Source organism: Triturus cristatus, chromosome 3_1, assembly GCF_964204655.1.
Source record: "Triturus cristatus chromosome 3_1, aTriCri1.1, whole genome shotgun sequence".
In the NCBI taxonomy this organism is placed as follows: domain Eukaryota; kingdom Metazoa; phylum Chordata; class Amphibia; order Caudata; family Salamandridae; genus Triturus; species Triturus cristatus.
The window spans coordinates 400905906-400933444 of NC_140583.1; the positions used below are offsets into that span (position 1 = coordinate 400905906).

The 27539-nt window shown below is 42.9% G+C and overlaps 1 protein-coding gene across 1 annotated transcript in view; it reads right to left on the reverse strand.

Annotated features, from left to right (window-relative positions):
• Positions 1–26501, reverse strand: part of TIPE3 (TNF alpha induced protein 8 like 3) — a 435090-nt gene extending 408589 nt beyond the window's left edge. The window contains exon 1 of the mRNA XM_085646335.1: positions 26184–26501. Coding sequence (XP_085502461.1) covers positions 26184–26229 — 46 coding nt within the window. The 5' untranslated portion in view covers positions 26230–26501. The remainder of the gene's footprint in view (positions 1–26183) is intronic.
• Between the last annotated feature and the right edge of the window lie 1038 nt (positions 26502–27539).

Here is a 27539-nt window from a genome sequence, read left to right on the forward strand (position 1 = left end):
GATTCTCCAGAATTCGTGGCTTCTTATTCTCGCATCAGACAGCTAACATTTAGAATTCCCTTTCATTTGCATTATAGACAATACTTTTCAGTTAAGAAAAGTCCTCAAACCTCATCTTTTTGCTCTTTATGTAATTCGAGCTGATCACCTCCCAGTTTTTCCCTTAACACCAGGATTCCCTGAGTGACAATTCGCTCTATATATTGAACCCATCATCATCGTCAACCTCAACATGTTCTTTAGATGATACTCCAACAATAGAAACTGCCAAGATAGTCAGGAAAGCTGTTAATATATTGAAGTAGACTTAAGTGGGTGTGAAGACTGCCTGGCTTTGAAGAGGGAGGAGTGTTTTTATGTGCACTTCTGCTTCTTGGAATTGTAGTAGGGGAAACAGTAAGCTCAGGATGAGCAACAGGGTCAGGCAGGTCTGACATGATAAAGAAATTCAACTGTCTAATGATCTTTCCCTTTTACAAATAGCAAATACAAACTTACCTTTCCCATATTGTCCTCACAACAAGGTTATATTGTTGATGTCTTAGAGGCGACAGCACTATGTCTCCTTCTGTAATCATGGACAGATGTGCTTGCACATGACCGGTTCCACTAAATTTGCACTGATTGTGCACCCTATATGTAGGATATCCAGTGCTTAATTTGAACCAGCGGTTGCTGGTTAGGGCCACCAGCGCTCATTTTTGGGGACCAGCGCTTATTTTTCTCCATGAGACATTTACTGAGCGCAAGAGTAAGGAAAAAAGACGCAGCAGAAAAATGGAGATTGAGAAAGATGGATAAACAGTCATAAAGGGAGAAAGCAGGAAACTGCAAGAGTGAGGTAAAGGGCCAGTGAGTGTCTGGTAGTGGATTGAGTAAGCATGAGGTGGATTCAAAAATATACATCATTGGTCTGTTGGACCTGATACACGTCAGGCGTTGTTCCCTGAGCTTTTACTGCCTAAGTTTTCCCGATTCTCTTATGGGGCGTCGGTCTCTCGACACTTTCACACTGAAAATATGCGTGAAAGTGTGCCCGCCTTTCCTATTTGTGTTGGGAAGTAGCACTGATTGCATGTTCTGAGATACGGGCTGATCTTTTATTGCAGACTGGTGGGTGCACACTAGTATCTATTGTGAGTAAACTCATGGGCAGTGAGCTATTTTAGGCCACTGTGAGTACGCACCCACACCTATAGTGCCCACGATTGTGTATGCCGCCCTCCAATGCAGTCTTGTGTGTGTTCACAGACACACAAATTAGTTAAACCCTTGTCCAGTCTGCTGTGCAGACTCGAGCGGGAGCACTTGCACCACTAGTACTGTGAACTATGTGTCCCTCCTGCCATTGCTGGTCGGTGTGTGCAGTAGCACATGTGCGCACAGGTAGTAGGGAATACCTATGTGTGTACCTATGAGGCCTGTTATTCCCTTGGGATAACATAGGGAAGTGGTTGGCATTACTTCGGACTGCATTAGTGGATTACAGAGGAGCAGCTTGATGATGTTTCATATCAATGGACTCAGTGCCAAACTCTTTCCATTGGTAAAGAGGGTTTTGGCATGACTCGCTCAGAGATGGCATTTATGGAATATGGACATTTCTATGCTACAAGAGTCTTGGGGACAATGGTGTCTCACACAAGTGGACACCAGGGATTGGGAGGATCACATCTGTGCATTTCCCAATCAACAGCCAAAAACTATGGGCATCCCACGGGAACAGCAGACCTCTACCATTTGAGGGCCGAATGGGATAGATTGAAGATAGAGGTTATGACACTTAGCTTCTAGGGGCCATATAATGGCACCACTAGAGATTAAGATCTGCATTCTACTGTCCCATGGCAGACAGGCCTACAATTTAGGGGAGACATCTGTGGTTCTTATTGCAAACTCCTAAACCACCTAGAACTTCAAAGACAAATGACAGTATAACTACGGGTGCCATCCTTCAGCAAAGGGTGAGATACACTTGTGGGGATGTGGGACTGAAGCACCTGGACCGCGTGATGCACATTGTCAGAGGACTCTGTTGTGCATATGGAGGATAACTGTCCGAATAGAGGCTGGCCTGGGCCAAGGACCTACTGAAGTGTGGCGCCCTGAAGTGTGCTCTCCAAGGGCCCGATCGCGGGCCTCCTGTTGTCTCACAGATCTCAGGGACATCAAAGATCTTCCACAGAACATCAAAGATCTTCCTTGAGGGACCTACACCATCTACCTGTGATATTTAGAGAGCGGTGCCCACTAATGTTTCCAACTCGGTTAATGAATCTCAACTGGTAGCGTGGTGCGAGCGTGGAACTAAGAATTGTGTTTGGAGCCCCATAAATTGTGGCTACATCTAAGACAGGTGGTTCCTCTACTGCGGAGACCTCCGACATTCATAAGCATCTAGATGGTGGTGAGTGGATTGGTTGCAGGACCACGCATGGCCCGTTTCGTCGATTATGGTGCATCTCTCTCGTGCAACACGCTGACTGCATGCTCATTGCGTGCGGTGTCCAATTCACAGGATGCGATCCTCTGAAGCGAAGGTGTGCCCGGGGTAGTGCCTCATTCTACCTCAAGTGGCTCTGCTGAACACTTGTGCCTGTGTTTGTGACCAGACTGGTCTGGTGCAGCTGTATCATTGTGCACTGGACTTGCTGCCTTCTTTCCAGGGAGGTACGGAATTGCATCTCTTCGGTGTGTCTGACCAGAATTGCCTGGTGCAATCCATCTCAACGTACACCGGTTATTCAACCTCCTTTCTTGAGAGGTGCGGAATTTGCAACTCATCATATTTGAAATATGAAGTGCTTGGTGCGACTCATACCGACGTGCACCAAGTGCTGTGCCCAGATTGAGATGGTATGACCTGAATCATCATCTACCGATCGGGGTGCCTCATCCTATCGAGAAGCTCCCCTGTGTTGTTCCCCATTCATTGGTTGTTCCTTTGTCGACCCTCATCCCGACGGGCCAACTGTCCTCTCCACACCTGGCCTCTCCCAAAGACGTCTTGGCAACAGGTAGTAGCAAGAGAGATTGACTGGGTTGAAGAAACGCTTCTGAGACGGTTCGGAAGCGGGCTATGAGTCTGCATGACTCCTTTGTGTTTTGCGACTTGTGGGTGAACTTCCAGAGTAGCTGCTATCCTCTCCTTTGTTTACGTCTACCCCCTAATTAAAATTTTTACATATTTCCACCTGCTTTCTGAGGACCTAGACAGTGTGACTTTAGCCGTGTGCAGCCCAGTGTCCGGGGAGGCAGGGTTGGTTATCTTCCATCCACGGGTATAGGACAATCAGGGTGAACTAAAGGGTGGGGAGGCTTGGGCAACGGAGTCGGCAGAGGGTGAGCCATTGACCTTCTGGGTATCAGTTGCAGCGCAGTAAGAGAGTGCCGTATGGGCTGGCTGATACCTATTGCACAGTGTAGTGCTGCGGAGTAAGTTTGTGTGAGTGGGAGTGATCATCTGTTGACCCCTTGTTATTCGCGGCACTGGTCTGTGGTCTTGCATTATATGTTGATTGTTGCCAAAGCACAAAACCTTTTGACATTAGGTTCTCCCGCGTGGCTCTGGCTCGTGGTGCTACTAAAAAGTTTTCTCTACTCGTGTATGTGTATGATTTTGATACTGTGCAACGCATAATGGTTATCTCTCTCAATGGGGGTGGGGGATAGATTAGAAATTGTCCACAGTGTGCATAATAGTGATATCATAACAATACAAGTGGGTCTAGTGTTGCTAGTAATATTTCTAAATGTGTTTTATGCCCCAAAAGTATAAGATAGTGATGTTATAATGATTTAATATGTGGGTTAAATATAAAAGTTTTTACATACATCCCATGTGAAGTCTCGTTTGTGACGCTCTGTGTATTTATCATGAATAGCTTGCTCTACATATTGCCTCTGTAGTGAGCCAGACTGCTCAGAGCCAATGTACCCAAGGATTGAGCACAGGCCATACAGTGAGTTTATATTTAGGATTTAGTATTTGTAGAGCTCATGGTTATTCTCACTGTAACCACTCAAAGAGCTCCACTCACAAACGTGTTGAGCCCACTCATTCACGTTCAGTGTCTGGGTGAAGGTCCAATGATGAATCCTGCCACAGGCGGTACCTGTGGGTGAGGACCCGAGATATAGATATATATATATATCTATATTATCTACTGGCGTTCGCCAGTAGGTAGTTATAGTTAGGACCTATTTTCCATAGGAAATCCGCAACATTTTATTCCCAATAAGTCTGGCGCCGGTTGACGAATCTTCTCGCAATTTTCCAAACTTTTGGCCAGTTCCGCTCCTACCCTGAAAGTTTTGTGGTGATTCGTCAAGTGGGGGCCGAGAAAAAAGGGGGGTTTCAAAACGCGTTTTCCCCATGCAATTTCCCATAGGATCTGTTGTCGCAGCTACAGCCTGAACCGCTGAACGGAATTACACCAAATTTGGCAAAGAGGTAGTCCTCAGTTCAGGCTCGTGCCTTTTGCATAAATGGTGTGAATCCGTTCAGTAGTTCCTGAGAAAATTAGAGTTAAAAGTACATATATATCTATGGCTGGGGAGGATCCGCACAGCCTACCCGCACCGTAAGCGCACCCTCCCCGAACCGAGCGCGCACCCTCCCGATCGCACGCTGAATGCTAATTGGCTGTTGAGTGTCTGTCTACATTCGAAACCAGGAACTGTTGGTGGCCATTTTCTTCCTCTGTAGAAGCGAGGCTGAAGAAGCAAAGGGGAATAAGTGTGTAAAACATATAAAGGGGGCAGAGTGGAAATACTCTGACCCTCTAGAGGTGCTTACGGGGTCCCAGAAGGACCCCCTGGGGCCCCCTTTTTAAAAAAAAAAAAACGGAGAAACGCGCGCAGAGTGCGCTCATCCTATCGCGTTTGGTGCACAGATCCTCTTGCGTTGGGTGCGCGGATCCAAAAACATGGAAAAAATATATATAAAATAAAGTTTTGAACATATAGTTAAAAAAATATTTTGAAAAATATACAAAAATATGTTTGCAAAACCCATTAAATTCAAATAATATTTTTAATTTTTAAAAGAATTAATTGAAAAAATAAGTTTAAAAAATGGTGATAAAAAAGTATTTTAAAAAAAACATAATTAATGAAATTGACACACTGAATTGGAAAAATATAGAATTCCAATCAAAATCATTAAACATGATATCTTTAGAGATAAGTTATAGATAGGAATTAGCATTTAAAAAACCTTTGAAATTTACTGAAAAAAACATAGGTTTCATGCACGTTATAGTTAGGAATTGGCATTTAAAAAACCTTTGAAATTCACTGAAAAAACTAAAGGTTTCAGGGGCGCTATAGTTAGGAATTGGCATTTAAAAAACCTTAAAAATTCACTAAAAAAATATAGGTTTCAGGGGCGTTATAGTTAGCTGGACATTTCCCTCATACAAACCCTAGAAATTCCCCTGTTATAGTTAGTTCAGCTAACTATAACTCGCGCCACCGCAATGCACTGCTGATGACGTCACATATTACATCACTCATGACATGGTCAGTGACATCACTGATGACATCACTGATGACATCTCAAATGGCATCACTGATGACATCACTGATGACGTCATCCATGTGATAAATTAGTGCATCTTCTCACACCCTAATATAACCTTTGATACACCGACTCAAAATTTCAGACGGCCATTTTGAAAACCATAGATACTCCAATACCAATAACTACATACCCACTCATTAACTCTTAGGTCTACATACACCTCCACTCACTCACCTGTACAGTCACTCATACTTACAGTCACTCCGTACAAGACTATCATATGCATTTATACACCTATATAGACACTCACACACCGCCATTCATCCATTGAGGTACTGACACACCTAGTCAGTCGTGCAAATAATTAAACACAGTCCAATTTACTCACCTATACAGTTAAACACACTCAAGTTCATTTACTCATAAAAATAGTACCACATTCTCATGCTTTTATACAATCATTGATACAAGCACACACTCATCCATACAGCCACTCTCACAATCACACACTCTCACATATACCCACTTATATACTCTTACACACATATATACTGCCTTTCACATATGTAGTTAGTCACACATGTACCACTGAGATATACATTCAATCCATAACACACCCATACATACACTCACCCAACCATACAGTCCATCACAGATGCACTCTTAAAACCATGCACCCGTAGAATCACCCACTCACACATCTATGCATAGAGTCACACACACCCTACCCACACAAACACTCAAGCACCCATACAGATACTCAGACAACCACTCAATAACCCAAATAGACACTCATATAGCTATTCACAAAACCATGCAGCCACTTATACACCAACACACAGACACATACAGACATTCACACAGTTTAGTCACTAGTCTGCAGTAAGATACATTTAATGACTCACTTATAGAGTCAGTTATGCACCTAGAAAATCATCCATTCACACACTTGTACACCCACTCATTATTCAACAGACCTTTCCCTATATATATTAAACATATTAAAACTGTACAGAAACACATACTCACTGGATGATGTCATCAGTGATGTCACTGACCATGTCATGAGTGATGTAATATGTGATGTCATCAGCAGTGCATTGCGGGGGCGCGAGTTATAGTTAGCTGAACTAACTATAACAGGGGAATTTCTAGGGTTTTGCACGAGGGAAATGTCCAGCTAACTATAACGCCCCTGAAACCTTTGGTTTTTTCAGTGAATATATATATATATATATATATATATATATATATATGTTATAGTTAGGTGGACATTTCACTCGTAAAAAACCAATGAAATTACCCCGTTATAGTTAGTTCAGATAACTATAACTCGCGCGCCCGCAATCCACTGCTCATGACGTCACATATTACATCACTCATGACATGGTCAGTGGCATCACTCATGACATCACTGATGACATCATCCTTGTGATAGAGTGGCGGTCGCGCGAGTTATAGTTATCTGAACTAACTATAACGGGGGAATTTCATTGGTTTTTTACGAGTCAAATGTCCACCTAACTATAACATGTGTGAAACCTATGGTTTTTTAAGTGAATGTGCAAGGTTTTTTAAATGCTAATTCCTAACTATAACGTGTGTGAAACCTATGGTTATTTAAGTGAATTTGTTCGTTTTTTTAAATGCTAAGTTATGTATGTATTATTATATATATATTTTTTTAAGGTTTTTCACCGTGCGCGCATGTTTTTTTCACCCTTCGGGATCCTTCAGGGACCCCCTGACAAAGGCTAGGGGGTCAGGAACTCTCTACCCTGCCCCCTTTTCACGTTCGCCACCTCTCTTTTTGAGTGTCGCACCCAAAACAAACAAAATGGCGGCCGACACTTCCTGATTTCGACCGATTCGAACGTTGACTGACATGTAACCACCAATCAGAATTACGCTCGCGCACGTAAGGGTGCGCGCACGGTGCGCGCTTATAGATATTTATGTACTTTTAACTGCAATTTTCTCAGGAACTACTGAACAGATTGACTCCATATGTGCAAAAGGCACATGCCTGACCTGAGGACTACCTCTCTGCCAAATTTCAAGTAATTCTGTTCAGCCGTTCGGGCTGTACCTTCGACTAAAGGTCCTATGGGAAAATGCATGGAGAAAACACGTTTTGGGACCCCCCTTTTTTCTCGGCCCCTGCTTGACGAATCACCCAGAGACTTTCAGGGTAGGAGCTGAGCGTAGCGCCCCATTAGTTTTGAAAATTTCGCGAGGATTCATCAACCAGCGCCAAAGTTATTCAAAATAGAATTTTGAACATTGGGGTCCTGGATGGCAGTATATGGACTACCTTAACCAGCATGTCATGCGCCCAGTTGGGCGGGACCTTTGATCCAATAAAAACATTTGTTCTTACGATGCAGTTTTCCTGCTTTTGTGCCAGTGAACAAGAGCTAAATCAGAGCTCGAAACGCGTATGGCTGTTTGGGACCATGAGCGACCTGCTGCACTGTTGACGCTTGCGAGGTGGTGTGCGTCATTCTCTCTGTGTGTGGCGTTCTCATTTGGGGCAACCTGTGACTTTATATATATATATGAGTTCTTCTTCTTATATGTTTATTGGATTAAGATTTATGGAATGCTGAAGATTTATGTGCTTGTCTTCTTTCTGTTTAAATTTATTATTCATTAAGTTTGTGTATCGGAGATTGCCCATACAGGGCTTGATTGAGTCATGATACATGCAGACTTGGTGTCCATCGTTCTCTATTTTGCTTAAAAGTGGCATCAAGAATATAATCATTATCGAATGGATTTAATTTGCCCATATAGGGCTCGATTTAGACTTGATGCCTACTAATCAATTTTATTTTATTAGCACTACATTAGGAGTTTGATTTTCATTGACTGCTTGGTATTATTCCGCTGCCTCAAATTCGTCATTTTCAATGTTAATTTTGAAATGTATTACAATTTTGGCATAATCATGTTACCGTGCGAGATTAACGCTTTTTTCATTTATAATAATTCGTTATTTTGTGCAAGTCTTTCGTTCATGTTGATTACTAATGAACCGGAAGTGTAAACAGTGAACCGGATATAATTGCACCTAATGAACTGCACCCTGTAAACACAGTCGAAAAAGGTGCTAATGCCGAAACCCGTCCTGGCATCTATCTCGGAGCAATAAATTAAAATATCCGAGTACCTTGTCAGTGTGCGGTCCCCTTCATTCTTCGAGTGGAGTTCTAGAGCTGAATATATATATATATATATATATATATATTCACTGAAAAAACCATAGGTTTCACACATGTTATAGTTAGCGGAAATTTTACTGATAAAAAACCAGTGAAATTGCCCCGTTATAGTTAGTGCTGGCAACTATAACTCACGCGACCGCAATCCTCTGCTGATGCTAATACTGTATTTAGACACTTATTTGCCCATGTCTTCTTCCATACATTTTTAGCTATACATATATTACAAATATTTTTTTTTCATAAAGACACATATGTCATCAGCAGAAGATTGCGGTCGCGTGAGTTATAGTTGCCAGCACTAACTATAACGGGGCAATTTCACTGGTTTTTTATCAGTAAAATTTCCGCTAACTATAACATGTGTGAAACCTATGGTTTTTTCAGTGAATTTGCAAGGTTTTTTAAATGCTAATTCCTAACTATAACGTGTGTGAAACCTATGGTTTTTTCAGTGAATTTGTACGGTTTTTTAAATGCTAAGTTACTTTACGCCATTCGAGGCGTGCGCGCCCACTTAACGCAGTTCGTTCCGTGCACGGTTTTTATCAACTTTAATAAGCCCTGTACATTTGGTGGCCTTCGGCCACCAAAAGCACAGGGGGTGGGGTCAATGTGGATAGTGTTTTTTTTATTTCGATTTTATAATTTCATGTTGCCAAAATTTAGTTTTTTTTACCTATTAATAAGCCCTGTACATTTGGTGGCCTACGGCCACCAAAAGCACAGGGGGTGGAGTAAGTGTGGATAGTGTTTTTTTTTTTTTTTTTTTTTTACCGTACGCTTACGGTAAGCGTACGGTAAGCGTACTCGGCGAAATTGCCGAAAAAAAAATAAAACCGTTTTTGCTCTTGGGGGATGTTTGGGGACTCCCTCAACATGACTATGTGGGAGGGAGTTGTCAAAACAGCCCCGTAACATGTTTTTGGCCATCTTGTTTGATAAACAACACTCAGTGCGAGAGACAAAATGGCGGCCGCCGCTTCCTGGTTTCGGCCGATTCGAATGTTTACTAAGATCTAAGAGCCAATCAGAATCGCGCTCGCGCACGCCACCGTACGCTTACGGTAAGCGTACGGTAAGCGTACCGTAAGCGGGCTCAGATATATATATTGATTTAAAGGCTATTTTCTCAGAATCTACTGAACAGATTTACACCAAACCTACAAAAGGCACTTCCTTGACCTAGGGACTACCTCTCTGCCAAATTTCTAGTAATTCTGTTCAGCCGTTCGGGCTGTAGCTCGTTCTAAAGGTCCTATGGAAAAATGCATGGGAAAAACGCGTTTTGGGACCCCCCTTTTATCTCAGCCCCCGCTTGACGAATCCCCCCGAGACTTTCAGGGTAGGAGTGGAGCGTAGCGCCCCACCTATTTTGAGAAATTCGCGAGGATTCATCGACCGGCGCCAAAGTTATTCAAAATAGAATGTTGAGGTTTTCCTATGGAAAAGGGGTCCTAACTATAACTACCTACTGGCGACCGCCAGTAGGTAATATATATATATATATATATATATATTTATATATATATATATATATATATACATATATATATATATATATGGTTTCATATTTCATTTTTCATAGTATTGCAGAGAAAGTTTGACTGTCTGAGAAAATTGTGAAGCAAGCACCGATTTACCTGGGTGCATTCTGCTCACTGGTCTCACATAGAGGCAGGATAGACACTGTTGTAAGATAACTGGCTTCCCTCTATTTGTGTTTATTGTATAGCGAAATTCGGAAGATGAGGATATTCCTTTTATCAAATACTTCTCACTCCTTCTCCGTGTATAATGGGTACAAGATCAACCATGTCAAATCACAAGCTCTTTTATATCATTGTACACCTTCGATTATACATATAGACATGCAACAGCATTTTTTGTCTACTTGCCCTATAAGGTACTTGGGCATTTTCGTCTCTCACAACTTTCAAAATCTGTTTAAACTAAATGATATCACTATGCTTAATAAGGCACTGTCAATTTTAACCAATTGGCATAATTTACCATTATTCATTATAGGGCGGGTAGCACCTTACAAGATGTCTATTCTTCTACTGTTTATTTTTGTTTTCTACAATATCGTGATCGCAGTTCTGTAATATGTTTTTAGTGAGATGGATCAAATGATGCGTTATCTCTTGTGGCAAGGGAAGAAGCCCCGCACTAAGCTCACGACAATTCAGCTCTCTACTCATGATGGTGTCCTGGCACTTTGCGATATGAGGAAATATTATCAAACCTCCTTTCGTGGTTGGCTTTTAGGCGCTGCTTCAGAGAATAGCCCTTCGAACTGCTTTTATATAGCATGCTTACTGAGTCCAGTGTTTGGCTACCAGCTTTTTAAAAATCCCGAAATTGCCAAAGCGCTCCTGATTTAAGTTCCCGCATGTGTCAGTCCCTCTCAAATCATTCGCCTCGATTTCACAATATATATAAAGAAAAATTGACTACGCTACTTGGCGCAGGTTTGCTCGTATGACGCATAAGGCCATCCAGGGAGTGAATTTTAAACATGGCTTTCTACTCTTAGTGGGCACTCTACTATAACCCACATCACTTGCAGCAAATTTTTCCAGCCTCTTCCACCAAAAGCTTTAAATGTGGGCATCTGAAAGGTGATAGGCAGCATATGGGGTTATTATCTCCCAACCTATTCATTTTTTGGAGTAAGATCACAGCTTTCTTGAGTGCGAAGCTACAAGCTCATATAGAACCAGACTTTCAGGGGGCGTTGTTCAGAAACCCAATCTCTAATTGCCAATTAAAACTGAGACAGTAGCAATACTTTTTTTTGGAAAGCCCCGGTTGCACACAATTGCTAATTCTTCAAAAGTGGATGTCCTCAAATGTTCCCAAATTTGAAACTTGGGTAATAAAAATGGACTGTATTAGAAAATTGGAGGAACTCTATACTCAAATGTTGGGTGCACTGGAGAGATTTAGGGAGATCTGGAGTGATAAATGTAGTGAGGCAGATGCTTGTTTATAGATTCCTATATTTTTTACTCACTAACAAAGGTTGCCCTCGATTAATGATGACATTTTCGTATTTCCATTCAGCATTTTTTTTATTGTGAAATAGATGAATTAGGATGTAATCTGAAATGCTGTTCTTTGTCTTTTTATATATGTCATGGATTTTTTGATAACTGATTGTCAATACATTTTTTTTACAAAACCAAGCTCTACAGTACTGTCATAAACTTTGGTTGTCTCATGGATAGTAACCTAAGCTCATTTTTGGTGCACCCCAGACCAGATTGCACCAAAGTCATTTTATTTTTGTATTTATTTATTTTTTTGGTGTTTTTAAAAAGCACCCAACGGTGGCCCTAGAGTGCTACGAGTCTCGGAATAGTGGAATGCAGCCGGTGGTGGGATAGTGCTTACTAACTCTTGCAGTATATAGTTTGTCAGACTCGATGAGAGGAATAGTAGTGATACCTGCCAAAGTAAGATTCAAAAGATGACACAGTCTTTAAATGTACACGTTTTGGGCCAGATGGGTAGTGTGCCAGTCTTCAACCATTGAATGAAACAGAGGCTTCTCTGAATATCAACTCACTCTCTATCAGGTCGTACAGATTTGTTGATAGTTGCTTCGTCATTGACCTTAAAAAAGAGCCGTCAAACTCACTTTTTCTCAGGATTCAGGTTTTGCTGCTCATCTATGTTAGGATTATATTCAAAGAAATGTGTTTTACCTTCAAGTGTATATCTGGTAAACGCTCACTTCTATCTTCACAATAAAATGATTCCGAATTCCCGGACAGACCATTGACGTCTTTCGATCTCTTTCTAGGTAATCTAAATCCAGGTGCTCTCCATGCAGGTACTGTATTTAGGATGTCCAAGATATATATTTTTATTCTGCTCCAATATTTGACCTTTAGCACCAAAGGAATCTTAAACAAGTATTGGCAAAGCCAGTAAATCTGGCACTGACCCCCAGTCTTCTGGCAATTCTTGTTTTGTCATGGTTTTGCAAAACTTTATTGTTTGGAAATATGCCGGGCCCTAGTCAATTAAAAGAAAAAAACGTTCACATATACAGGAAAAAACTTTTTTTTTGGTCTAAAGAAAACACACACTTTACCATTGTACTCCCTAGCACTGAAGGGAACTACTTTGCATGTGGATATGTTCCTTGTGAAAGGGTGGCATGTCATAACTCTTTTTGAAGTCATGAATTGGGCTGATGCATTACCCCTTAATGCATGCAGGTGTAGGTGGAAGAAAAATGTGAATGACACCAACCACAGACTAATGGATGAAGTCCGGCTAAAATCCCCTATAAGTAACATGCTTTTATGACATGCTGTCGAATAAAGCTTTGAAACTTGTAACTATGTTATACACATAATGTTAGTAATATCAAAAGGTCTTGGCTAACAGAGACCTAAAAAAATCAATCAGTCTGGCACTGGCTACATTCTTCTTGGTTTTGAGAAAGAAAGAAAGAAAGAAAGAAAGAAAGAAAGAAAGAAAGAAAGAAAGAAAGAAAGAAAGAAAGAAAGAAAGAAAGAAAGAGAAAGAAAGAAGATAGATCAAGAGATAAAAAAAGGGAAGAAAGGAAAAAAAGAAAGAATGAGAAAAGGAAAGAAAGGGAAATATTGCGACATAAATAAAGAAGGAAAGAAAGCCAAAGAAAGAAAGAGAGAACAAAAGTTAAGAAAGAACGAGAGAAAGAGAGAAAAAGGACAAAAAAGGCATTAATAAAAAAAGGAAAGAAAGAAGGAAAGACGACAAGGATACAAGAATGAGAGAAGCAAGGAGAAGGAAAGAAGTCAAGAAATAAGAATGAAAGAAGGAAGGAGTGAAGTGAAGAAAGAAGGAAAGAAGACAAGAATAAAACAATGAGAGAAGGAAAGAGGAGGAATGATACAGGGGAGAAAAGGAAAGAAAGAAGGAAAGAGAGAAGAAAAGATAAGGAAATAGAAAAACATTAAAGTAAGAGCGAAGGAAAGAAAGAAGGGATGAAAGAAAACAAGAATAAAAGAACGAGTGAAGGAAAGAAGGCAAGAAGGCAAGAATGAAAGAATGAGACAAGGAAAGATGAAAGGTGAGAAAAGCAAACAAATGAAAGAAAGCAAGTATTAAAGAACAAGAGGAGGAAACAAAGAATAACAGAAAGCAAGAGTGAAAGAATGAGGGAAAGAAAAGAATGAAGAAGAAAAGAAAGACAGAACAGAAGGAAAGAAGGCAAGAATGAAAAAGTGAGATAATGAAAGAGAAATGGAAAGAAGGAATGAATGAAAGAAGGAAAAAATGAATGACGAACAACAAAAAGAAAGAAAGAATGAAAGAAGGCAACAATGAAAGAACAAGAAAAGGAAAGAGAGAATGAAAGAAAAAGGGAAGAAGGGGAGATATAAAAGAAAAAAGGAAAGAAAAAAACAAAGGAGAGAAACAAAGAAACAAAGAAAAAAGATAACTTAATGCAGAACAGTTTCAAATGGACACGACCTGGTCTGGTGTGCTGTGAAATAGCAGCAGTCAGGAAAGTAAAACACTCTAAAAGGAATTCACAACAGCAATGGCAGGAGATGGGATCTGATAAAAATGGAATGTGCATTCTTGCTCTGGATCTAGCCCCAAATAAGTTTTCCCTGGAAATTGTTTCACATTTTATGTGGGTGTATTTACTATGTTGATGGCATTCACAGTGAGGTGAAGGATGGATAGATCTTGGGAGCCTTTGTTAAAGCGTGCACCAAAGTGTATAAAGGTCCGCGCTCAAAGGTGAGTATGAGGGTGAAAAAAGCATTTGCTCTACATGTTTTTTCACTTTTAAGTTCTTGATAAGGTTTGCGTCTTCAGGCGTAAGAGAACTGGGCTACAATGTTTTAACCTCTTCAAAGGATGAAACATCACTGTCAGGATGTGATAGAAATGTTCATTTTGGGAAAACAATTAGAACTTCGGTATCAAGTACTTTTCCACCGGCTACTACAATATTGGACCATGTTGAAAATGTTAAATATGAAAACATTTTTTGTCAATTGTTTTGACAACACGATGCATATGAACAGCACTAAAGAACAGAAATAAAAATATGTTAATCAAGGAATACAACTGGAACTGTTGCACAACAGGCTTTATATGTCTTATGCTACGAGTCGAGGAGAGCAGGACTTTGACACTGAGCGAGGTAACATTCGGTGAATGCATTATGGTTGTGTACATCAAGCATAGTTTTCTGATGTACACTTTCCCCCCATCTTGATGAAAGAACATGGGGCATGCTCTGATGTTTAAGACTATTATGGCTTACATTATGATGTATTGATTTCTCTGAAACATAGACAATAGCATGCATTATGGGGGAGCTGGTAATTGACAACAATTGGGGCTACTGCACAGCCTGCAAAAGGCCCACATAGTACTGGAAAAACATAAAACACGCACACACACACTGAACGCAGTGTGTGACATTTTCCTCTGTGTATCTCTTTTAGAACATATATGTCTTGTACTGATAGGACTGTGCTGTGCACTGAAGGCAAGGATGCACGGCAGCCGACTTGCAATTTACTCTTCATATCAAGTGCTTGAATTCGAGACATTGCTGGAAAGTGAGTATTTAGGATAATCCCTAAACCTTCATTGATATCTCCCTGACAAGCTCCTAATCTCCACGCGTTGCCAATAGCAACGATATTAAAGCCGTCCAGCAACTTCACTGGCCTTTGCGAGTGTCACTCAGCGGATCCTTCAGCCCGTCATCTTCTCATCTCGCTGTATAAAACAGTATTCTCGAACGCCTGTCAGTTGTATGTGTCCCGATATACGCATCAGCCTGACACAAAAACCTACATTCTATATCGAGGTATACCGCGTCCTTCCCAGAATATCACCAATGGGGGAGCGGCGGCTGAAGCCACTAATGAGCGCGCGGAAGGCGTGCGGCAGGTCAAGCGGCTATTTACAGGAGCAGCCCTCCTGGTTCCACCTCGGGCAGTAGGTCACACAGCACCAGGGGCCAGAGAACAGGCACTGGGCGCTGCCAGGGCAAGTTCACGCTGAAATGTCCATCTTATTTTGATTACACTGATGCAGGGGCATTTAGCACTGACATTTACACTTCGCTAATTTTGAAATCTGCGTTTAAATCGAGTAATTAGTGCAAAAAACATTTTTGGGTAGATTTACAAATAGTGCAATGCAGTGATGCACACAAAGTTGTTGTGCTAAGGGGAGACAGCAGTACAGAGCCATATTTACTAAATATGACCTGCTCCTACCCTCTTTCCCTTCAAGGCTGCCTAGCACCACACGCATGCCTTTGCAATATAGTGGAAAATGGTGGGCGTGCATAGGTTTTGTACTGGGAGGATACCATTTCAGAGAAATTCCTATGCCAAGACCTTTTTATAAACATTTCACTCATTAGATGCGTGCAGTACATATAGAATGTGTAAAATGTAGGGAAAAATAAAAACTATTTTCTGACGTCGTGCTTTCCTCAAGCATGCTTTACTTTTTTTTTTTTAACAGAGGAAGGTCTGACAAACTTTGTAGATTTGACCTTGTGTCAATAATCATGGCTGGTAGCAGTGGAATACCCACATACCATCCATGTTACTGCCACTTGACTCAAAGTGCTATTTGTGTTACATAAGGCCACATTTTCAGAACCAAAAAAAACAGATTTGTGATGAAAAAGACTTTATGCTGCTTGACATCATTTGGTGTGACTCTGTTGCAGCGGTTATAAATCTACCCCCTGAACCTGTTGGTTTGTGGAAAATTGCACCAACACTTTCTGTAAACTGTGATTGAGTTCTCGATTTTATGCACTTTTCTACCTACATGATTGCAATTTTTTAAATGTGAATGAATCATACACAAAATTATAAAAATAATAACCATAATAAATGCCTCCCCATAACTATATATAAATGGCTCACCATAAGCACAAGAAAAATAGTAACGCAAACTCTAATCACCAGCTGGCTGGACTACATCAACACACTGTATGCAGGAACCACCACCGAACTCATGAGAAGGCTCCAGACAACATAGAACTCAGCAGTCGGACTGATCATCAGCGTGTCCAAATGGACCCACATCACCCAACACCTTATGTTATGTTATAGAATTTATAGAGGGCATAGCTGCCCCAACAACTGAGCTTCCCAGCGCTAGTCTGTACATAAATAACAACTGTGGCCATGACCTAAGGAAAAGATACCAGAGGGAAACCCTAAGCAGAGAAAAGGCAAGTTTTCAGGGATTTCCTAAAGGACAAGTGGTTCTGGGTGTTTCTGATCGACAGAGGGAGCGCATTCCAGAGAATTAGGGCTCGATAACTACAAGGAGTGCAGATTCCGTACTCTGCTCCAGCCTAAAGCCGTTCTGGGAAGTATCTAAAATCGGGTTCTCTTCTAAAAACGTAGTTAGGATATCATGACCATGTCTCTCTGCTAACTTAGCAAGAAAGGCAGGAGAGAGATAGGCCGAAAATTGTCAGGTTTGAAAGCATCCAGACAGGGTTTCTTTAGGATAGGGATGGCCTTAGCATGTGTGCAGGGGCCCGGTACAGGTGACAGTGAATACGAAAGATAATCAATTCTAGACATGATAGAAGAGAGTCCTGAAGTTTAAGGAACACATCTGGCTTAAATGGGTCAACAGGTGAACCTGATTTAACTTCCCTACATAGAATCCCTAGCTCAGACGAACTCAAAAGAGAGCGGGCATTTAGCAAGTATGGGGCATTGCTAGTAGGGCCATCTGTTCGAATAGAAGTCATATATCTTGCCAATAAAATACTCTGCTAACTTTTCACAGTGAGTATTGGAGGCTTCACTGGGGTCTAATGAAAGTACAGGTTTTGTAAGATTATTTAAAAGGCTGAAAATCTCTTTTGTGGGGCTGTTGCTACTCCATATTTTATTAGGAACCTGCACTTGCTCCCCTTCCAGAAAAGATGTCAATTCAAGTTACTGACACATGCCTACAAAGCCCTCCACGACCAATGACCAGCATACATGAACCACGCCTGAACTTCCACCAATCATCCAGAAACCTTTGCGCTGCCTCCCTTGGCCCTCGCACAGACACCTCCCATCCACCGTAGCCACAGAGGAGGACACTCCTTCTCCCACCATGCTGCCAAGTCCTGGAACGCCCTCCCTCCACACCTTTGAACATTACCCTCATTGACGGACTTCAGGAAGAGAATCAAGACCTAGCTTTTCGACTAAGCCCAGCATCCCAGCACCTGCATACCCTCGTGGGTGATAAGCAGCGCTCTACAAGTACTGACTGATTGATTTGAAACCTTACAATAAAAGCAAAAATGCACACAACTATGTCATGCAAAAAAGGACCCAGATTCATTAATTGCACCAGTGACTGTGAAGTTTAATACAGGTGACTGAGCAGTTTTGCAACAGCATTTATCACTGACCATCTGAGCAAAATGGCACATGGTCGTTCATGGAAAGAATAACTTTCGCGCTAGCTCTAAATATTATTTCGCACTTATGGCTCAATAAATAGATTAAGAAAATTGCCCAGTTAGTGGTTCAAAATTCCCCATCTTTGATTCATTTAATATAACCCCGCTGCTGCTGAATTCCTAAAAGGAATCTGTCATCTCCATATTTTCAGTGCAAATCTGCAACATCTTTATGAGCAGTTTTGCAGCACTTGGACCTAAAAATAAATTAACCATATTAATTTTTCCCCCCACATGAAGTACATCATCAGATTTACAAAATACTTTAATACTACCTGTGTACAGCTTTTCTCACCTCTTTCTTCTTGCAACTATACATGCACTGTGTTTCTTTTGGGCTCACCTTTCTAAGCCCCAGGGCCAACAGTCTAGCCCATCTGAAACCTGCCAACAAAGGGCAGTGTGGGTGATTGGCATTTTGGGCTTCAATGAGGAGAAATTCTAATGCCAACTTGAATATCTAGTGAAACAGTAGAAGTGCAAGATTGACACATGCCTTGAAAATACAGAGATTTCTAAACAAAGTATTCTAATTCCAAGGTTTCCACTTCATCAATCAATCAATCAATCAATCAATCAATCAATCAATCAGCATTTGTAAAGAAAGCACTGTCACCCCTAGAGACATCTGGGCGCAGAGACTGCCGTGTCTCCATCGACAAGCCAGATCTTGAGCTTTTTTCAGAAGTCCACCAGAGAGGGTGCTGTTTGGATGTGGAAGGATGAGTCATTGTAGGTCTTGGCGGTGATGTAGAAGAAATGCCCCAGGCTGCGATGAATGTGGGGGGGTGAGAGGGCGAGTGAGGCGAAGCGCAGGTGTCTTGCAGGCAGGTGGAAGTTCAGTCGATGGCTGATGTAGGATGGTCCTTGGTTGTGTAGAGCTTTGTGGGCGTGTGAGGATCTTGAACTGGCATGTCTTCTGGATGGGGATCCAGTGGAGGTTTCTGAGGTAAGGGGTGATGTGGGTCCATTTGGGGAGGATCGAGGATGAGTCTGGCTGCAGTGTTCTGTATGGTCTGGAGTCTTTTGAGGAGTTGGGTGGAGATTCTGGCGTAGAGAGCATTGCCATAGTTGAGGCGGCTGTTGACGAGGACCTGAGTGACGCATCTGAAGATTCTACAGAGCATGCAGAGGGTGTGGAACTATGAAGAGGTGACTGCGTTGACTTGCCATTTCACTCTCAGTTGGCGGTCGAGGATGATGCAGAGGTTGCATGCGTGGTCTGTTGGTGTGGGTGTTGGTCCAGGTCCTGTTGGCCACCAGTTGTGGTCCCAAACGGAGGTGTTAGTCCTAAAGATTAGTCTTCAGTTTTGTCGAAGTTGAGCTTGAGGCTGCTGTCTCATCCATTTGACTACATCTGTCATGGAGCTGCAGAAGTTGGTTTTGGCATTGGTAGGGTCCACGTGACTGAGAGAATGACTGAGAGAATGGGCTGAGTGTTGTCCGCGTAACAGATTATGTTGAGGCTGTGGGATCTGATTAAATCTGCAAGGGGGGTCCTGTAAATGTTGAACATGGTGGGGCTGAGTGGTAATCCTTGGGTTACGCCACAGGTGATATCCTTGGGGGCGGAGGCTTAATGGGTACCGGGGAACAAACCATGGCCTTCGGTTTGAAAAGCCTCCCTTGAGCTACTGAGCAGATGAGCTTGTGTTGATGCACCTGCATCCGGTCATGGGTACAGAGACCTGATAAGACTTTGGGCAGCATTTCCACCATCCCTGAAATGACCTCCTGCTTCCTACTGATGAAGATATGATATATAATACAAACGGTAGGCAGTATACAGGAAACATAATAAAAAAATCACGAAGAACAATATTTACATAAGCACATGGTAATGATGGGAGATAAGAACACAAAGTCAGACAAAACTGGATTAAGCAAAGTTGGATAGGTATTAAAATGGTGTGTAGATGGCTGGGGAATGCAGGAAAACTGTGCAGATCTTAGCAGGAGTGGGAAAAGGCTTGAAATAAAGCAATGACACACAGGCAGGAAGAGTGAATCCTGAAACATGTGTCTAGAGTTACACAGCACAGGCTGAACTAACAAGGGTGAAAAATGAAAGACTACTACTGAAGTAAGTTTTATCATGCACTGTATTTACCATTATGCATGGGGGCAGATTGAGTGCTGGGATGTGAGGCAGTATGCTGACACCTTCCTCACGTTTACATGTACCTTCTATTGAAATCCTTTTATGTGGGGTCTCAACTCTCCATGGTTAATACTATAAGGTAAATATTGTGAAAATTCCAATGAAAACTAGGACTGCGCTTCCGATGCATAGTCAGTCCCGCGTGCTTTACCAGGAGAACTGTCCTCTTGCTTTCAATGTTAACGATCTTCTGTTCATCCACCTTCCTTCGGAAGCTTTTCCTGACCCCCTTCTCTGTATCTTTAAAAGGTACTGTCCCAGTGTCACTCTACTGTCTTCCCCAATGGAGGAGTCTCTGTTCACTCACAAATAGTAAAGTCTGCTATTACCCGAAATCCTAAATAGAGTGTCTCTTGCGCTGCCCATCTTGCTCTTGAGAAGGTCTAGCCCTCTCCGGCACCTTCTTAAAAGAGACTCACTCTTCGATTTCCTAAAGAACACCACGCTTCTGCTGTTTCTTCTACAACACCCTCTTTCAACAGGGCTCTGCCCTCCGGTGATATCTTTTAGTGAGGAGCTTCCCCACTGCCGCCTGCTTAGTCCTAAGAGGGACAGTGTATGTACTGTCTCTTTAGTAATTACCCTTGAGTGTTTCAAGCATGCTCAAGGAGTGTGGATAATATCCTCTCAAAAAGGGAGTATTTCTGAAGTGTTGTGTCGCTCTTAAAAAAGGGCACTCCCTCTAGGGGCCCTATTAAAGAGTTCTAGCCACTCTCCATTTTTCTTGCAAATATATTGTGCCTGAATAGTGTCCTAAGTTGGCACTCATCTGCGATCAGAACGAAGGCTCAATTGACTCCTAAAGCAGGGACAGCTGGCTGGCATGCCGGCTCCAGAGGTGCATCCACTCGGTGCACATGAATGACACAGCGTGTTAGTGTGCGTTGGGTAATGCCTAGTTATATGGTTCTTTGTTTCTAAAAGACCGTTGCACAATGGCTCCCTGTTTTTCGGATGTGAGTGAATAGGTTTGTGGCTGTGAATCTTGAGTTATATTATTTAATGATTCGATTAGCTGAAGTTATTTATATATAGAGAGTGCATGAGTGAATGAAATAATGACTCTACATGGCCGGGTGTTCTTCTGATTGTACAGAAGTCTCTGTATTCTTGGGTGTAGAGGATGGCCTATGGCTCTATACCTTGGGTGATATTTTTAACATCTTAGCAGCTCTGAATTTCTGGTGCGCATCACTGAATCGGGTAATAATCACTCCACTCCTGTAATGCATCAATATTTTAGGTAGTAACGTTATATTTATTTCTGGGTGATTTCGTAAATGTGATGGGGCTACTGGTTTACTGGGGTGTATTCATAAATGGAGCAGTGACTCAATTTGTGGGGTTCAACAGTGAGCTATACGTCTCTTTGTTTAGATACTAGATAGTTTTCTCTGTTCTTGTATAGCTTGGTAAATGAGGCAGTAAGCCTTTAATTGTAGAGTACATTGGGTGTCTCACTGGCTATGTATTTTAGGGTGCATTGGCGAAATGAGACGTTTACTAATGTTTCTGCATTCACTAGTGAACAAGGTTGGGGTTGTATTTCTGGCACTTTAGTGAATGAAGATGTGGCTATTTATTTCTGGGTATGGATGAATGAAATAAGGTCTTGGCTCGGAATTTCTCGACTGGTTTATTCAAATGATTGCTGGTTCTGTCTTCTGGGGTGCATTCATGTATTGAATGGCCGTTCTCTATTACTTCGGCACTTAAAGAAAGAAGTAGCGACTGTATTTCCGGGTTCTATCAGTTAAAGTGCAGTGATCATGATAATGATGCTACATTAGTGAAAAATGAGGAGACTCTGAAGACCTGAGGTGCAGCAATGGTGGATGTAGAGAGTTTGTTTTTGGGGTTCATCAGTGTATGTGGTACTGGATGAGTTTCTAAGGCACTTCAGTGAATGAGGGTGTGCACTTCTGGAACGCACTAGTGAATGAATTGTGCTACTGTGTGCTGGTGTGCATAGAGGTGGCCGTTCGCTATTGCTTTTACTGTTATTGAGTGGGTAGGGCATTGGTGTTCATACACTGGATTGAGAGTGGTGGGGACCCAGTATTTTGTGATACCTTCATAAATGAGATGGGGGGCTGTATTTATTACTTTCTGGGTGTGTATCAGTGAGTGTTTTACTGATCTTCCTTGATGCATTCGCGAATGAAGTGATGGCTCTGTATTTCTTTGTAATTTAGCGAATGGGGTAGTAGTCCAGTGTTTCTTGGGTGTGTTAGTGATTGGGGTGCTGCCTCTCTAGTTCTTGGGTCTAGCTGGGTGAGAGGAAGTGGGAAAGTAGCTCTGAATTGCACAGATGTCTTCAAGAAAGGATGGTGACTCAATATTGCCTGGGTACATTAGTAAATGTGATAACGCTTCCGCATTTCTAGTGTACCTTTCGGCTAGCTTTTTACTATACATACCCCACCCATACTCACATACGTCCTCCAGGCACTACTAGCTTCATATTTCTGGGGCAAATCATGAATGAGGTCATGGCACTGAACGGTAAATCAAGTGGTTGCTCATGTGAATGCTATAATTGTTTCTTATTTCCACTTACGCAAGTGAGGTGATGCCTCTATATTTCAGGGGCATATCAGTGAATGGATGGTTGATCCATCTATCGTGGGTTCTTTGGGGTCTAAGCTGCGAGCCCTATCTTTCCAAGGTGCAATCGTGTATATTGTGCAGTGAGAACATCAATCTGGTAATGATCCTGCTTTTGGGGCGCATCTGTGTTTTTGAGGTCTGACCGTGAATGAGCTGTGTCTCCTGTGACCCTCTTTGCATCTCTTTCAGGTGTACTTTGGTAGCTGAGGTGGTAATCTCGTGTGTATGGGATACTTCAGTGAATGACATGATACTTCTGTATTTGTCTGGTATTTTGTGCGTATGAGGATTGCTTTTTATTTCCGAGTCAACTTGTGAATGGTATGTTGAGTCTGTACTTCTGGGGCACATTAGTTGCTGGATGTTGTGCCAGTGCAGTTGTGGGAATGTTACCGAATGGTTGATGTCTCTGAATGTCAGGGCGCATTGTGGAAGTGGTGGTGGCTCTATATTTAGTGGGACAATGGTGCTTCGTTTAGTGCCTTTGAGTTGATGCTTCTGTATTTGGGTGGTAGATTAGTGGCAGTGGTGGTCGCTGTCTATTTCTGGGGTCCATTACTGAGTAAGATTGTGGCTCTGTATTTCAGAGTTGGAAATTATTCCCGGGTTACATTTTTGATTGAGGCAACCCATCTGTAAATCTCTGATGCTCTGTTGGATTGGTTAGCGACACACTGTAGTGCTCTAATGATTACAGGTGGGAATCAAGACTGAAGCAATGACTCTTTACAATGCGTTTGTTAATAATGATTGCTGTGTGCTTCCATATATACTGGTGACTAGGCGATGGCTTTTCTTCTGGGTACTTTAATAGGGCAACAGCTCTGTATTTGAGAAGCACGTCCGTGCATGAGACGATAAGCCCCTATAATGTTTGATTACAATGTAAAAATCAATGATGCCTCTACACATCTGGGTGTCTTCATGAATAAGTTGACAACTCTTTATTTTGGGGTGCATTGCTGAACGCTTTTGGAATACGATGTCTGCTCTGTATGTCGGGGTGAACTAGTGAATGGTGTTTAGATTTTGTAGTTCTAGAGTTCTCCAGGAGGTGGATGGTTGCTTGTAATTCTGGGTGATTTATTGCATGGATGGTGGCTCGGTATTTTGGGCCATGCTAGTGAGTGACTGGAGACTATCTGGGGTGTATGTAGTAGTGAGTGGGCACTGCCTCTGTATTTCTGACTAACCTGTGGTATGGGTGGGGTCTCTGTATTCTGGGGCACAATAGTGAATAGGGCAGTGCCTCGGCACGGCTGTATATATTAGTGAATAGCTGGTGGCTCTAAAAGTCTGATTATACTGGGAATACTACTTTGTATTTCTATGCACATTATGGAATGGGTGGAGCCTATGTAATTCTGGGCGCTTTACTGAATGGATGTCAGCTCTGCATTTCATGGCCCATTAGTGAATGGGCGGAGACTGAGTATTTGAAAGGTGCATTAGTGAAGGTAGCACTGCCTCGGGATTAATGGGTACTTTAGGGGATGATTGTCGGGCTCCATGTAGTGTTGAATTGAGTGGTGGCTGTGTATTTTTTAGGTGCAGAAGTGATATGGCACATAATTCTAGACTCAATAGTAAATCGAAGGCCACTCCCTAGGTATGGGCACATTAGGGAATGGGGCCATGCCCCTGTCTATCTAGGTACTTCAGAGAATAGTGAGTGGCTCTGTATTTCTGAGGTTCATTCGGGAATTTTGGGTATATTAGGGAATGCTTGGCTGCTCTTAGTTTCTGGGTGTATTGTTGGAGTGCTGGTTCTGTATTTCTGAATGCATTACATGAGTGGTTAATTGTAAAAAGTTGGTGAGTTTGTTTTTCTGTGCTATATTAGTGAAAATGTGGTGACTGTATTTTCTGGGTGCATTCATGAATGGGTGGTTCTATCCTTGTGCTATTAATATAAATATTTTGACTCTATATCGCTGGGGTACATTCATAGCTTTTGAGAAGACTGCATATTTCTGTCTTCCTTTAGAGAGTGAGGTTCTGGTTCTGTATTTCTGAGGAGGCAGTTCTTTTTCCTGGAGTAATTCAGCGACCGAGGCGGTAGCACTGTCGGGTGCACCTGGAAGTAAAGTGATGACAGTTTTTCTGGACGCGTTCGTGAATAAGTTGGTGGCTGTGTACTTTGGGTGCTGTGGTGAGATGCATTAGTGGCTCTTTCTGTGGCACTTTAGTGAATAAAGAGATTGTTGCATATTCCTCAGAGGGGTGAGTCAAAGAAGGGCTAGCTGTGTGTTTTGTGTCCGTTGTAACTGAGACGGAGCTCTGCTTCTGAATGGTATATTTTAAGATGTGCAGAAGCAGCGGTATTCCAGGTGTGAGTTGCAGAATAGGTTGATGTCTAAGTGTTTGGGGAATTCGTTGGGAAATGGCTCTGTATTTTGAGTTGGAACAGCGAATGAACTGTTAGCTTCCTATTTGGGGGTACATTGGCACATGGCGTTGTGATTGTGTGGTATAATCCTGAATGAGGTCGTGTGTTTCAGTTTGGTGTATTTGTGGGAAGGGTGTTGTGGTTCTGCGTTCGCAGCGTGTTTGCTCGCGGAGTTCAAGCTCCGTCTCTGCGTGTTAGTGTGACGGGTCTGCTCGGTCTGGTGTTTCGCTGCTCTGCTGGTGCGCTCGCGGTGGCTGGGGGTCTCTTATGGTTTCTCCTCCGGCACGGTGCGCGCGCTTTTGTTTGTTGCTAAACTTGTGTGGAGTAACAGTGGAGTGATGCAACGAGGCTGCTCTTCCAGATGACGTACAGAAGTAGCTGTGTTTCTGGGGTAGGCTACAGAATAGGTTGGTGTCTAGTGTATGGGGGGTACGTTGGCAAATGGCTCTGTATTTTGGGTTGGAACAGGGAATGAACTGTTAGCTTCCTATTTTTGGGGTACACTGGCACTTGGTGTTGAGTTTTTGTGGTATAATCCTGACCGAGGTCTTGTGTTTCAGTTTAGTGTATTTATGGGAAGGGTGTGGTGGTTTTGTGTTCGCTGAGTGCTGGCTCACTGAGTGAGTGTGACGGCTCTGCTCACTCAGTGCGCCCGCGGTAGCTGGGTGTCTCTTATGGTTTTGTTTGTTGCTAAACTTGTGTGGAGTAGCAGTGGAGTGAATGCAAGGAGGCTGCTGTTCCAGATGTGCCTGGCTGGTTTCTGTGCTCGGCGTGCCTCCCTCCCGCCACCCGGCTCTTACCTGGTGACAGCTCTCCCTCGCTCAGCTCGCCCGAGTCCGTGTCCATGGCTGCTGAGACGCGCACGTGCAGGAGGGGGCTCGCTCTTCTGGGCTCACGTGCCGCCGCCTGCACAGGTGGGGCGACAGCAGCCGCTGCCCTGCACCTGCCGCTGAGCGGCTCCGGCCCGGGTGCCTCTCCCGTGGGAACCGCAGGACCGAATCCGCCACTGGTTCTGCGCAGTCTGACTGCTTATTCCTCGCTTCGGTGCCAGGTCGCAGCTCGCACACTGCACAGCCGGTGCATGGTACCCGGGGCCCCTCACTCGCTGCGAGCGCGGAGGTATTTTGTCCCTTTTCTCAGACAGCAGATTCCGAGACGTTTCTTGAAGAGCCCCCGTGCAGGTCAATTAGCTGCTGCTGTCTCTCTTGAACACCAAAGCTGGCGCACCCAGCCAGCCCCTCCTACCAGGCAGGAGGCAGAGGACTCCGCTGGCTGCTGGTACCAGAGCGAGCCCACTTTACTAACACCCAGCATGGGCAGAACAAACGCTCACAGGGAGACACAGGGAGTGCAGGCGAAAGAGGGGTATGGGGAGAAAGAAGGGAAAATGACACGGGAAGGAGACACAAGGAACGAGTGCGAAATGAAGGAAAGACACCGAGATTAGAGAGATGAGGGGCGGGAAAGAAGGGACGACGGCTGTTTCTTGGGATAGAGGGCAGAACGTGGAACCTGCACCGGTTGGGACAGATGGGCTGTGGAATGAAGTCAGAGAGAGCAAAAAATGAGAAAGTGGCAGATCGAGAACACTGAGCTTAACAACTGTGGCGGAGGGATAGGCAGGGACGAGCAACTTCTGAGGAAAGAATGGGTAGGTGACATCATGGGCAGCTGAAGACTGGTGCGCACTGCCGTCACGATAGAAGAAAACGCTATTATTGTGCTCAGCTAACATAGTTGTGAAAGGAGAAGGGGAATTTGGGCGGCTGCCCAGCACAAAGGCAGACAGGCCATTCTGTCCCTTTTTTTCCATTGAAGGCACACTGGCCCCTCACTCGCGAAGGGGGTATTTAGATGGCCCTTTTGAGTGGATTTCTCTCATAAAGTGACAACCGTACCTGACTAGAATAACACGTCCAGGTGCAGACTTGGGGAGCAGAAACAGCTGAGCTGGCCCGAGCTTCCACCCTTCCATTTTGAAATAGTGCTATTGGGACACTATTAGGTATGCATTGTATCATAGTGCCAATATCGGCAACACTCCTCAGTTCTCATACAGCAACATACATAAATAAACCACAAGACACCTTGTTAGTGGAGAAAATTGCTGCAGGTTTATTTGCATAACAAATATGCCAACATGGTGGGTTATCTTA